The sequence below is a fragment of the Scomber scombrus genome, chromosome 6 (assembly GCF_963691925.1).
Source record: "Scomber scombrus chromosome 6, fScoSco1.1, whole genome shotgun sequence".
Lineage (NCBI taxonomy): Eukaryota > Metazoa > Chordata > Actinopteri > Scombriformes > Scombridae > Scomber > Scomber scombrus.
In genome coordinates, this window is record NC_084975.1 from 31,977,578 (window position 1) to 31,991,002 (window position 13,425).

Here is a 13,425-nt window from a genome sequence, read left to right on the forward strand (position 1 = left end):
TAGCATGTGCCCACTGGTTTCAGTTTGGTGTGCTAACAGTCTTAACATTTTCAGAGTTGAATGAGAAGATTGATATCAGTTTTATGTCTTCATGTCCAGAGACAGACATGTTTTATGATCTTATCTCAGCACAAAGACTGGAAGAAAGGGCAACCTGCTGGGCTAGAGCTCCATCGGAAATGAGAAATAAATCTTCCGTGAACTCTAAAGTTGCTTTAGTCACGATTTGTAAGGTATCTCGTTTTGTAGAAATTAAAAATGTGACTTAATGGTTTTAGGCACAGTTTAAACTGGAGTTAATGCTTACTGACTAACAGTTGGGCACAGTGAGACACACATAACTTTAAAGACTGGTGACTACATAGCTAACAAAATACAATGTATTAATATACCAAAGTGTGTTGTTGAATGGAGCCTGAAATGTATCCATTAGCTAAACGTTTCACAGAGCACATCATTGAAACAATATTGAAGTGTACATTGTATTTTGCGCAAATGAAAATAAAAATGTTAATGGTGGCCGATAATGATTTAGTAAAAAGTCAACGTGGTGAACGGTCCATGTAGAGGTACAATGTCTCATGAAGCTGGACTTGCTTTAGATTGTTGAAGATGTTTCACCTCTCACCCAAAAGACTCCAGTTCAGAGGAATCTGAAGCAATTCCAGATATATTTGATTCAGCACTTCTAAATGTAACAAATCATTTATTTTGTGGGTGGTTACATGGTTTGAGTTTTTACAATTCATATTTTACCTACTAATAAAAAAAAGTATTAATGGTCCTGCTTCTGTTTTCAAATGTATTTACGAAGCATGTGTAAAAACATCCCAAATTGTTAGTACTATCAATTGTTCCCTGACATGCTGCAGTACACTACTCAGTTTAAACCCCCCCAGTGGAAACGCAGCATAGCACCATCCCCCCAGTGAGGGACAGAGACGGAGGCTGCTGCTGGTGGTGGTGGTGGTGGTGGGGGATAAAGGGCAGATTCTTTGGGGAGAAGCCCTGGTCCTTTTCTCTGTCCTGGTGTCCAGACTTGATAGCCGTGATAGCAGGCCATTCAAAGACTTAAAAGACGCTGACGCACTTGAGAACCACTTAGAGCGTCCTTCCTTCCCTCTTTCTCTCTCACACACACACACACACACACACACACACACACACACACACACACACACACACACACACACACACACACACACACACACACACACACACACACACACACATACATACATATATTAAAGAATGTGTGGGACGCTGTCTGATGTGCAGCACTTCTACTTCATTAGCAGCTATTCCATAAGATATGCTGTTGATACTACGCACTGCTCTGATTATATCACCAGTGAATTAAAAGGTGGGGACACAACAGACAGTGTTGTGGAGGCATTTTGTAAAAGTTGATGAATGAGACTTTTTACTCATTACTTGTCGAGGAATCTTTTACTCTTGATTACTTTTACATTGCCTATTACAGGTCATGAGCCCTCACCTGTAATTGGCATCTGTTCACAATTTGTCTGACAGGCGGTGGTTCGACCATGATGTGACACAGTTTCTTTATTTGTCCTTGTTAGTGCTACACCAGCTGCATTATGGACACCCAAAGCAGCCTTTAGACTATGTGATAACATTGATCATCTAAGTTTACTGCACACTCATGTTTGTGAAGGTTACTTTGGAAATGTAATAGGTTACAGATTACTAGTTTCTCTATTTAAAATGTAATAAGTAATGTAACTATTTCAATGACTTCATCAAAGTAATGTAACTTATTACATTTGATGACTTTTCTAATGTTCTAACCAATGTTTCCAGCTGTTAGGGTAAATGTTCCCATTAAGCACCAAAATCTAAGTCCAGCTGTTTTTCATGGATACTGACATGATTTATAAGAGAGATCATTTCTTATAAAGCAACATTTATCTCTCATTAGAAAACGTATTCATTAGTAAATGTAGATTTTGGAATATAAAATAAAGATATTTGATGAATAAAGTGGGTTTAATTGGTACTGTGACTCCATTTAAGCCCATGTGTGTTCCAAATAAACCCACATCATGATTTATTTACTAAATATAAAAAAAATATTGATTTCAAAGAATTAAAAACAGCAATATACGTATTTAATAACATGTTAAATATTAAAAACAGCAATATATGTATTCAGTTACATGTTAAATATTAAAAACAGTAATATATGTATTTAATAACATGTTAAATATTAAAAACAGCAATATATGTATTTAATAACATGTTACATATTAAAAGCAGCAATATACACACATAAAAAGTGTGTCCAGATGTTTGACTGGTACTGTATGTATTCAGTAACATGTTAAATATTATACACACATAAACAGTGTGTCCAGACGTTTGACTGGTACTGTATGTATTCAGTAACATGTTAAATATTAAAACATGAGGTAAAAACCCTCCTGAGTCAAATCTTAAAGGTGACTTCAGATGTAACCACATTCACATTTTCATAAGTAACTGTAATTTAAATACATTAATCTTTATTTTGAGTCATTTCATATTCTGGTTGGAGACATGAATCGCAGCAGCAGTCACAAGAATTTTGCCTCAGGCTTTTCTCTTGCTGCTTCAACTCAGTCATCAGTGGACATGTTGGTTGTCAATCCGCAACAGGACGGCTGATTTGGAAGGAGATCCCCAAAGTCAGACGGTGTAAAGCTGTCTTTTTTTAGCGGGGGGTTGAGATATTCTGACCATTATCTGTAACGGTATGAGGTTCCTCTGCTACCGGTTTTACAGGTAGGTATAATGACGTGTAATTTGTCAACTTTTCTGGTGTGGACAGGTGAGTGACTGACATTTTAACAGTGATATTCTTAGAGCCCTGCCTCACCCAGCCATTTGGTTTGGGTCATGTGTGTTCGACATTAGTTATTAGTCCCACAGTTGTGACTTTTTTATCTTTGAAGCATGCTGTTCAGTCCCGTTCACAGTGGTGTGAGAATGGTTGGCTAGTTTTAAAAATCCTCCACAGGTGTGGTGAAGCACAGACAATCTGAATCAAATTGATGTTTATTGTGTTTTTTAACTTTCCACACTCTCTATTTCTTTTCTGTACTCTCCTTTATCTATGCTTTTTTTTTAAAAACTGCATTCCTTCAGTGTTATTCTTAACTAGGCTCACCACTCACCAAATCCATACAACATGCCCACAGAAATGGTAATGCTAAGGGAAAGAGTTACACTATAGACTTGTATTGTCTTCTTTATCACTGGTTATGTAACACATTGAATGAACACATATTTTTTTTATTGTTAAACTGTTTAGGAGACACAGATTGAAATGCATCATGCCACATGTTGCTAACTACAGGATGTGTTGGTATCAGATGAGTGAGACTCTTTTAACTGGGCTGGCTCGTAGACTTTGCCATCAGATAACTGAAGAATCTTTGCATTGATGTGGTGCAAATAAGTTTCACATTTCCCCCTTAGCTCTTCTTTTCTCTTGCTGTACTCTTTTTTTGAAATGCTAATGTTAACAGCAGCTCTTACAAAGACAGCATCAGACATTCATCTACCCAGCAATCACTGTCTTTTGTTATCTGCCAGTCGGTGTTGTCTGCCTCTGCCATGCTGACACCACCAAATAAACATGATGTAAACCTGCCATGAGATTTCATTTATTTTTTGGAATTTCATCAGAAATACTTATACGAACAGAAATACTGGTCTTTCTTTCTGCCTATGTCCTATTTAGTCAATTAAGTGCAGCAAGGTTTAAAGGGAGGAACAACAAATGTGACATGACTGTGATTATCTGACAGTTTTTTTGAGTGTGATTTAAAAGACCGGTATTCTTTACAAACCCCTGCACCAGTTGTAAAGTAACTGTCAGTTATTTTCTACCATTATTCTCCCTCTGTGTGTCAGCTCAATTTCTTTTCATTTATCTGCAGTGAAGGATTGTAAGGTTAGATTCTTTAGCATGGAGACCTCTGTGTGCTCTCTATAGCTGCCACCACATTCATCTTCAGCATCATTACTGGGTTCAAACACTCTCTTTCATTCTCACCCTGCTCTGATCTTTGTAAAGCTTAGAATGAATGTATGTTTATGTAGACAAAAGATATAGGAAAGTGCTGAAAGTGATACAGCACACTTGTTTAGAGGATTAAAGGCATGGGTAAGTATTTATAATAAAATCTGACAAATAAATCTATTCAATGATATTTAATAACACACCACATAGGTGTGCCATCACAGTATAGCATTTAAGAGGTAGATCAAATAAAATGTTTCTCCCGCTGGATTCTTATCATATACAGAGAGCATACTGTAGAAAAATAATATGAGAAAAAGTAAGTACACATAAAATGAGCTCCTGAATACATGTCAAACTTAGTATTAAAGAGTGGACATTTTGCCAAACCTTCAAAAAACTCTTCAGAAAGGACTCTAAAGAAGAGATAACAGTATTAACAGAACAAGAGAGAGAAATATCATCTCTGGATATATTTTTTAACCCTTACATACTGTTCATATTCTGGCTCACAATTAGTCTCTATATTAATTTACATTTATAAATTCCCCATCACTCATTAATAAAAATGACTGATGGAAAAAAAGACATTTACAATCATTATTTTATGGTCCAATACAACATGTTTTAATGTTAAAAATGTTTTTTTTAATAAACACAGGTCAAACTTGTATATACAGTACATAAAAATGTGTAAAAAAAAAAAAGATGCATTTTTATTTTTGTAAACTGTGGATCACATTACGGAAAAATCCAGCTAAAATGTTTAGATTTTTTTTTTTCAATGTGCTTCTAGACCTGCTCTATGTGTAAAGTGCCTTGAGATGACTTTTGTTGTGATTTGGCGCTATATAAATAAATATTGATAAAAAGAAATGGTATATGGTGTTTTATCATCTCTCAAATGTAAAAAACAAAACACATAAACAATGGAGGGCATGGAGGCAGTGGTGTACTTGCTGCTGTATGTGGCTTTTTGTCTCACACAAAGCAAGAAAATTGAGCCGTATAGCTGTAACTATGGTAACACCGTATAGCTGTAACTATGGTTGTAACGCTGTTACCGGTATTTAAAAATGCCGGGTTTGATTCTTGTGTGGGACGGCTCATGACTCTTCCAGCGACAACTCTTCTGACCAATCAGTGGCCGGCAGTCTGTTGATGTCACATTTTAGTACCGGCTCGGCTCGCTTGGAACCTCACCAGAGCAGGTACTAAAAAAGTACCAGGTACCAAATACTAACCCTAGTGGAAACGCAAAAAAAAACCGAGTCGAGGTGAGGCGAGTCGTGCTGGAACGGTGTAGTGGAAAAGCGCCATAAGAGTTGTATCAAAACAACTAGCTAGCTTTCAACTGCTAACTGCTACCTGACACTGGAGAAACTGTGTTATTTCGTGAAGAAAAGACAAACACTGTAGAACACTGTAACTCCCAATGCAACAATGAGCTACAGTGTGCAGACTTTTTTCTGCCTTTACAGATTCCGTTTTTTGGTCCAGCACCTGTTTTGTAAAATGTTATTCTGGGTGTGCGCATCTCCCACATAAGTTTATCGTGAAGAAAAAAAGAGAAATGAAAGCTTCTCTCTCTCTCTCTCTCTCTCTCTCTCTCTCTCTCTCTCTCTGTAAGATGTTGTGTGATAGCAGTGTGACCAGCATTCACTGTCACCTCTCCTAATTCCAACTAATGCAGTGTCTTTGTCCATGTCTACGTCTACGTCTGCCATCGTTTGGAGTGCAAGGGAAATATGACTATGATCAGTTTCTTTTAGACATCCATAACAAAGAGAAATACTGGCTGAAAGAGCTAAAATCAGCTGAGCGAGCTTAGTCTGCTAAGCCAAATTTGGGCCCGAAGGAGTCCCATATAAACAATCATCCAACAATCATGCTGGCTAATGTTCAATCTTTGGACAGCAAATAACCCCAACATCAGTGCTGGTCACTGCACATGCACCAGCTGAGACATGCACTTTCTCTCTGAATGCCCTTTAATGCACTGTGCTGATAACTGTTCATTTTTCACTTGGGATTTATATGTTTTTGTCATTTTTTATGGGAATTCTTAGATATATAGGCCTATAACTTTATGTGGGATGGGAGGAACAGTAATTCTTTTCCGTGTGTATGCAGGCACACGAGAAAATAATAAAGTAAATCTCAAATCTTGGATCTTAAATGTCCCACCAGTCAGATGGAAAATGTAATTTTGATCTGAGCTCTGCATACCGATACCCACAGCAGCAGTATTCATACAATATAGCAGAAGGCTAGCGAAGCCGATCACCTCAGATCAGTCTCTATTGTGTGAGGGATCAATCACAATGAATCAATAGAATCTATAGACTGCTATTGTATGTGGTGTCCAGAGTATGACCCTGGACCCGGCCACCCTGAGAAACTGAGGTTAAAGGTCACTAACACAGACAGAGAGAGACATGGCTACATAGATCTCTGTCTCCGGCTCTCACACGAGACCATCTACACCTTGACATCAATTCATTGGTGGTCTGCAGACTCGGGGTGGGGGGGGGCGGCAATGATAGTGACGTCACTTGCTCATGAAAGTTAGGCCATTTTCTACCCCTGATAGGTTCACTGGGCTCTGGAGCTTTTCCCAGGATGCATTGGGTGAGAGGCATTGTCCTGGTGGAAAAGGGTTAAGTAAGTAAGTACATTCACTCAAGTACAGTTTGAGCTACTTGTACTATACTATAGTATTTCTATGTGATGCTACTTTCTACATCTCAGAGGGAAATATTGTTCTTTCTACTCCACTCCATTTATTTAACAGCTTTAATTACTTTTCAGATGCATATTTGACACAATGGATAATATAACAAGCTTTTAAAATACAACACATTGTTAAAGATGAAACCAAAAAGCAGTGTGTAGTCAGGCTCACATTTCAGATGTCTATGAGTTGTTAACAGCTCCACCAAATAGTGATTTTTCCCTCTAAACTTCTCACATGCTTTCATTTCAATAAATGTTCAAATGATCCAATATTTCAGCAAAAATCAAAGATTAGAGAAAAAGTCCAAAAACTGAAAAACACATTTATGTATCATAACTTAGTTTTTTCTTCTTTCCTCTCCCATTAATCATCTCACCACCCCTCACATTTATCTGCTGACCCTTTGGAGGGGCCCCACCCCTAGGTTGGGAACCACTGGACTAAACTAGCTAACTGTATATAAAGTAGTGTAAACTAGCTCCACCTCCAGCAGCTACAACAGTAACATGCTGCTCTAACACTGATGCTTCACTATTAATAATCTAATGATGTCATAATAATAATATATCAGTCAGAGGACCAAACCACTACTTTTACTGTAATACTGCATACTACATCACTCATAATACTGCAGTACTTTTACTGTAATACTGCATACTACATCACTCATAATACTGCACTACTTTTACTGTAATACTGCATACTACATCACTCATAATACTGCAGTACTTTTACTGTAATACTGCATACTACATCACTCATAATACTACAGTACTTTTACTGTAATACTGCATACTTCATCACTCATAATACTGCAGTACTTTCACTGTAATACTACTTTTTTTTAACTTCTGGAACAGAATCCTGAAGTTTTGATTTCACTCTGTGTCATGAAAGCTTACTTAAACATACAATTGCCAAGGATGTAGTGAGGCTGCGTCATGGGAGGATGTCACTGCCATGAGTGGCCTTGTTGCCTGCCAACACTTACATTCAATATGATCAAAATTGAGTATTTAGGACTAACAGATGGAGGTCCCTCTGTAACAAAAAATGTTCAATCTTGGTGAAAATCTGTGCAGTTCAACCAAAAATAACTCAGTACTTTATTCACCTCAATTACAGTTCAGGATTCTTTTAACTTTAAGGTATTTCTCCAAAGTTTCCCAACACTAGAAAAGTTGCTAAACTAACACCTCTGCTGATATCAGAATGTTAAACTTGCTTGGTATTTTTTTATTTATTTGGAGCTCTGATTTTTATCTTTTGGTATTTTGATACTCTCTCTCTCTCTCTCTTTCTCTCCCTCTGTGTGTGTGTGTGTGTGTGTGTGTGTGTGTGTGTGTGTGTGTGTGTGTGTGTGTGTGTGTGTGTGTGTGTGAGAGAGAGAGAGAGAGCGGTTCAGAATCAAGTTATCCAAGCTTAACCTCAAAACCGGAAGTTGATTACTTTCCCCTTACTATTAAAATAAGAGCAACATATTCTAGTTGAAATAACACCAAGTACCCTACAATAAATAAAATGTGTTCCTTCACATTTTTTCCTGTTTTGTCATAGTCATTAACATTTGTCATATCATCTATAATGATACAAGTTAATAATAAGCTCTTACTTGCTGACACTGATCATCTAATCAACAGTCTTGTGAAGTAGTCTAAAGCTGGTCTATTTTCTGTTGTTAGAAATCTTAGTTTTGAACAAACCCTGAGTACAAAACACCCAAACCATCTGCACCGGTATATATTATATTTAGGTATAAAAGAAGGTATTTTGTAGATTGAATGTGGGTGAATCGATCCTTAAAGTAATGTGTGGACGTGTTCTCCATTGGTTGATGAAACACGTGAAGGACTTTTATTGTGACTCTTCAGTGTGGAAGTGGATTTTCTGTGGCGGACTTGACGTGTTTCAGTGATAAAGAGGCGCAGCAGCAGGAGGGTGGAGGTAAATGAGCCTCAGTCTGCCGCTGGATGAAGAGCTGCAGCTCCGGTCTGTCCTGTAACAAAAGAAGGTAACTCTCAACCCGACCAGAGAGGAATAAATAAACCACTGACACTACGGACAAAGATAAATACGGAATCATTTCATTTAACATGTTATTATTGAAATAGAGTTCATATTTTCCCACTCATATAGAAAAATTGGGAAAGTTGGAAGTTGCTTCCACGACATGGATCAGCTGATCATTAGTTATTAGTGAAGCTGAAGCTTGTTTTAAGTCAGTCACCGCAGTGACAGCATCTGAAGCAGGGACACGGAGCTGGAGGCAGGGGAAGGTCCAATGGAAGCTCACTTGTTGTGCTGTGAGGGGGACAGGCCTGCCATCCGAAGGGCCCACCGGGACGCCAACCTGTTGACTGACCGGGTCCTGCACGCTTTGTTGCGGGCAGAGGACAGATACCTGCCCGCTGCCAACTACTTCAAATGCGTCCAGAGAGAAATATCTCCGTACATGAGGAGGATAGTGTCTACCTGGATGTTGGAGGTGAGTTACAGCCAATATATAAAGTTACATATTATACGAGGAGAACCACGTTAACACATCTGTTGTTTTAAAGTTTCCCGGCTTATTTCCATGTGTGTGTGTGCTTGTTATAACAAGCTCTTCTTTTTTTTGTGAATAGAAGAGAACAGCTGATGAATAAGGCGTACGAATAGTAAACTTTCACTTTATTCTACGTTGAACTTTATGAATGGATGAAGCTGCTCTCTAGCGCCGCTGTTGATTTAGTGTAACTTGAAACAAGAATGTGTCACAAAAGGTGGAATGATATTCTTTTCATATGTGATAGACATACTTGTGATTGAATGGACGCTGAATTAAAGTTAAACTATATAAGACTGTATTACCAAGTTACATGTGTGAGGTCATCACGTAACATTTTTAGAACTTTAAGTGAAAAACCATTTCAATGCGGTTTGTACCGTCTTTAAATATGAACGTTCCCATCAAACACAAATATTTAAGATGAACCAAACTACATGATCACGATAGCCGGTATATAATGTATATAGACTAGTCATATAGCCTGTTAAAATGACGCTGCTGTGCTTAAAATGGTTGTTTTTGAACAGTTAACACATGGCTTCAACAAGCGTCCGCCTTCTTTACTAATGTCTTTACTAATAAACCGTTTCCATGTGCTCACGAGCTCATTTCATTCAACAGTGTAGAAATAAACTTCATTTCACATAGAATACACACCGTAATATATATAGTCAAACTATTTCAATCTATTCGTGTAAAAAAAAAAGTCGCGAGCTGAGACCACGCGCTGCCTTTGTGTCGGTGGCTCGTGAGGAGCTGCACTAATGCGCTGCTGAGACAACATGTGTTCATTTACTGTTCTACATATACTGACACTGATATGTGTTATATGTTCATTTCTATTCTACATATGGGTCAATGACGTATAAGGATTTTCAACAACTCAATTGTAGAATAATAAAAACCAGCATATCTAATGCAGTAGTTCAAACATTCAGAATGTTGTGTACCTGAAGCTCCATATTATACATTTGAAATTAAGTGATTTTAGTGGGTTTTTCAAGATTAATTGGCACTGGCCTTTAAAAAGAGTCATGTGGTGCGACCACGATTCATCTTGAAATAAATTAATTTACTTAACATGCTTCACATCTTTTTTTTTTTTACAAGTTTTCAGTAAGATAAAGTGTTTGGAAACAAAGTATTTGCATTTTTTTTTTAAATCTTTGTAAATGATGGTCTTTTATTTATATAAGATATTTCAAGATGAATCATGGTTGCACCAAATGACTTTTTTTTCAGGCCAGTGCAAATTAATCTTGAAAAACCCACTAAAATCACTTTCAAATTGTAATATGAATTTTCAGGTACACAACATTCTGAATGTTTGAACTACTGCATTAGATATGCTTGTTTTTATTATTTAAAATTGAGTTGTTGAAAATCCTTATACGTCATTGACCCATATACTGACACTGATATGTGTTATATGTTCATTTCTATTCTACATATACTGACACTGTTATATGTTCATTTCTATTCTACATATACTGACACTGTTAATACGTGTCTGATTTTATTGTAGTGTTGTGCTGGTGTCTATGATGTTATGTTTGTTTTCCTGCTTTGTTGACTGGTTGTTTATGTGTGATATGTTGCTATGGTTGCTCCACACTACTTTAAAGTGTAGATTTAACTCATCTCACCTTTGTGTTAGGTAAAATCGGGAAAAAACAATGTAAAACAATCGAGTTTATAGCCTACTGACGTTAACATAATGAGTTAGTTGCTTGCTTGTATTTTATTGTATTATTTATAATGATAAAACAAATAAAAGCAACACATCCTCACAATAGTGAAGCTGCAAATATCAATGTTTAACATTACATGTTAAATGATTTAAACAATAATTGAAGTTAAACTTTAATGAGATCATTATTTCTGGTTATTTAGGGCAATCTTAATGTTAATCTCTTAATCTTCCTTCCGCTCTGAAATAAGTGCCATATTTTATCAGTCAGTGCCCATCCCCCTGACACAGCTTCCCACTCACTGAATCACTATGTAGGGGTTGCAAAATGTCAAATACCTCAAAAAGGCATTGCTGTAAATGTGTTTTCTTTTTACAGGCATAATTTTAAAAGTTTTGTATGATAGCCTACTGGTGCTTGGTCAAATCAGGAGTTTTGAATAGACATTGATGTAGAAAACAGAAATTGGTTCATAGCCTACTTGTTACAAATCAGCTTCACATCAGCTTTATTGATACAATCTTAAAGAAAGTAGTGAATGGTTCAGTTACTTCCTTGCTAATCGCTCCTGTTCTGTGGTGTTTCTGTGCAGGTGTGCGAGGAGCAGAAGTGTGAGGAGGAGGTCTTTCCTCTGGCTATGAACTACGTAGACCGCTTCCTGTCTGTGGAACCCACCAAGAAAAGCCACCTGCAGCTGCTGGGAGCTGCCTGTATGTTCCTGGCATCCAAGCTGAAGGAGACCATACCTCTCACTGCTGAGAAACTCTGCATCTACACAGACAACTCCATCACCCCCACTCAGCTTCTGGTAGGTCATTTAGCACTGACCCCAAACAGATGTTTAGATTTTATGGTTAGTAGAAGATGATTCCTCGTGGGTTTATTGACCTCTCTAATCGAAATCTGAAAAATGGCCATTATTGTATTTGCTCTATATCCAAGATCCCTAGAGGAGGCTTCCTAATGGTTTTAGTCACCCCCCCCTACACCTTCCATCTAGTCCTATCCTAAAGCCCCAAATCCTCCAAAGTGTCCAAGCAGTATCCATGCCCATCTTTGTTAATCCCTGCATCTGTTGCTACGGCTCACACTTGAACCTGTCCTTCTGTCTCTCTCTCTCTGTCCTCGTTCATTCACAGCATATGGAGCTGATGGTATTGAACAAGCTCAAGTGGGACCTGGCTTCGGTGACCCCTCTGGACTTCTTTGACCACTTCCTGTCTCAGCTGCCTGTGAGGAGGGAGAACAGGCCCTTACTCAGGAAGCACGCTCAGACCTTTGTGGCGCTGTGTGCCACAGGTATGTGTGAGACTACATTATAGTTTACATCTCATTTCTAAGTGTCTCTATGGAGAATCCAAAAACCTCACATAGAGCAATTTTTAAAACTTAAATATAACTTTTTTTTTTTTTAAATCAAGCTGTTCCAAATTCTTTAAAGATCCCTTCCAGACATGTTTAAAGAAAAGTAAAAAATAATCTGCTCTGAATACAAATGTATTTAATGTTCCACAATCATAAAATCTACTCTCTTCCTCATTAAAAAAATCTAAATCTATAAACATTTCATTTCATTTGAGAAGAAGGTGTGTCGTACTTCACTGCAAAATCCATCCTAAGTATACTCTGATTCTTTATTAACAAACTGTCATGATTCGACCCTCCACAGATGTCAAATTCATAGCCAGCCCTCCTTCCATGGTGGCAGCAGGCAGCCTGGTGGCAGCAGTGGAGGGCTTACAGATGAGAATAGCGGGCAACGCCATGATGTCTCAGAAACTGACGGAGCAGCTGGCACAGACCATCAGGAGCGACCCGGTGGGTACATGTTACATCAGTTGATTAGTACACGTTACTAAGATGTACCACTAGACACTAACCTGTAATCTCACTCTCCAGGACTGTCTGAGGGCATGTCAAGAACAAATTGAATCGCTGCTGGAAACCAGCCTCAGACAGGCACAACAACAGCAACACTCAGTAACCATGGAAACTAAGAACGTCGGCGAGGGGCAGGACCTCTCAACTACACCCACAGATGTACGGGACGTCAATATCTGACGGAGCTGGATGAGAAGAGAGAGACGCAGCTTGGACTGATTAAGTGGATGATCAAAACACACACACACACACACAGCTGTTTTGTGTGCTTCAAGTGTGCACATGAAGTCCAGTAACAGAAGGGACTGGACATTGACAACCTTGAAGGGACAACCAGAATACTTATGTGTGTTAACTAAGTCCAGCTTGGTCCTGTGGGTCATAAAGGATACACCTTTAAAAGACTACAAGGCCGGTTTGAGCCTGATACTGATCAAACTTGTAGAGAAAAGTTAAGATTTAAGTTGCTCTCAACAAAGTAGTGAGCACAGACTCCACGATATATTTTACAGTATGAGCTGTAATGCTTCACCTCAACACA

At 38.1% G+C, this 13,425-nt stretch overlaps 1 protein-coding gene across 2 annotated transcripts; it reads left to right on the top strand.

Annotated features, from left to right (window-relative positions):
• Positions 1-9,045: 9,045 nt before the first annotated feature.
• On the top strand, positions 9,046-13,064 carry LOC133982032 (G1/S-specific cyclin-D1-like). 2 transcript variants are annotated; one of them, XM_062420925.1, is made up of 5 exons: positions 9,046-9,249; positions 11,596-11,811; positions 12,143-12,302; positions 12,673-12,821; positions 12,903-13,064. In XM_062420925.1, the coding sequence occupies exons 1-5, from the start codon at positions 9,046-9,048 to the stop codon at positions 13,062-13,064; spliced, it is 891 nt and encodes a 296-aa protein (XP_062276909.1). The 2 variants fall into 2 exon arrangements, with proteins under 2 accessions (XP_062276909.1, XP_062276910.1); XM_062420926.1 differs by having other exon boundaries at positions 9,118-9,228.
• The last annotated feature ends 361 nt before the right edge of the window (positions 13,065-13,425 follow it).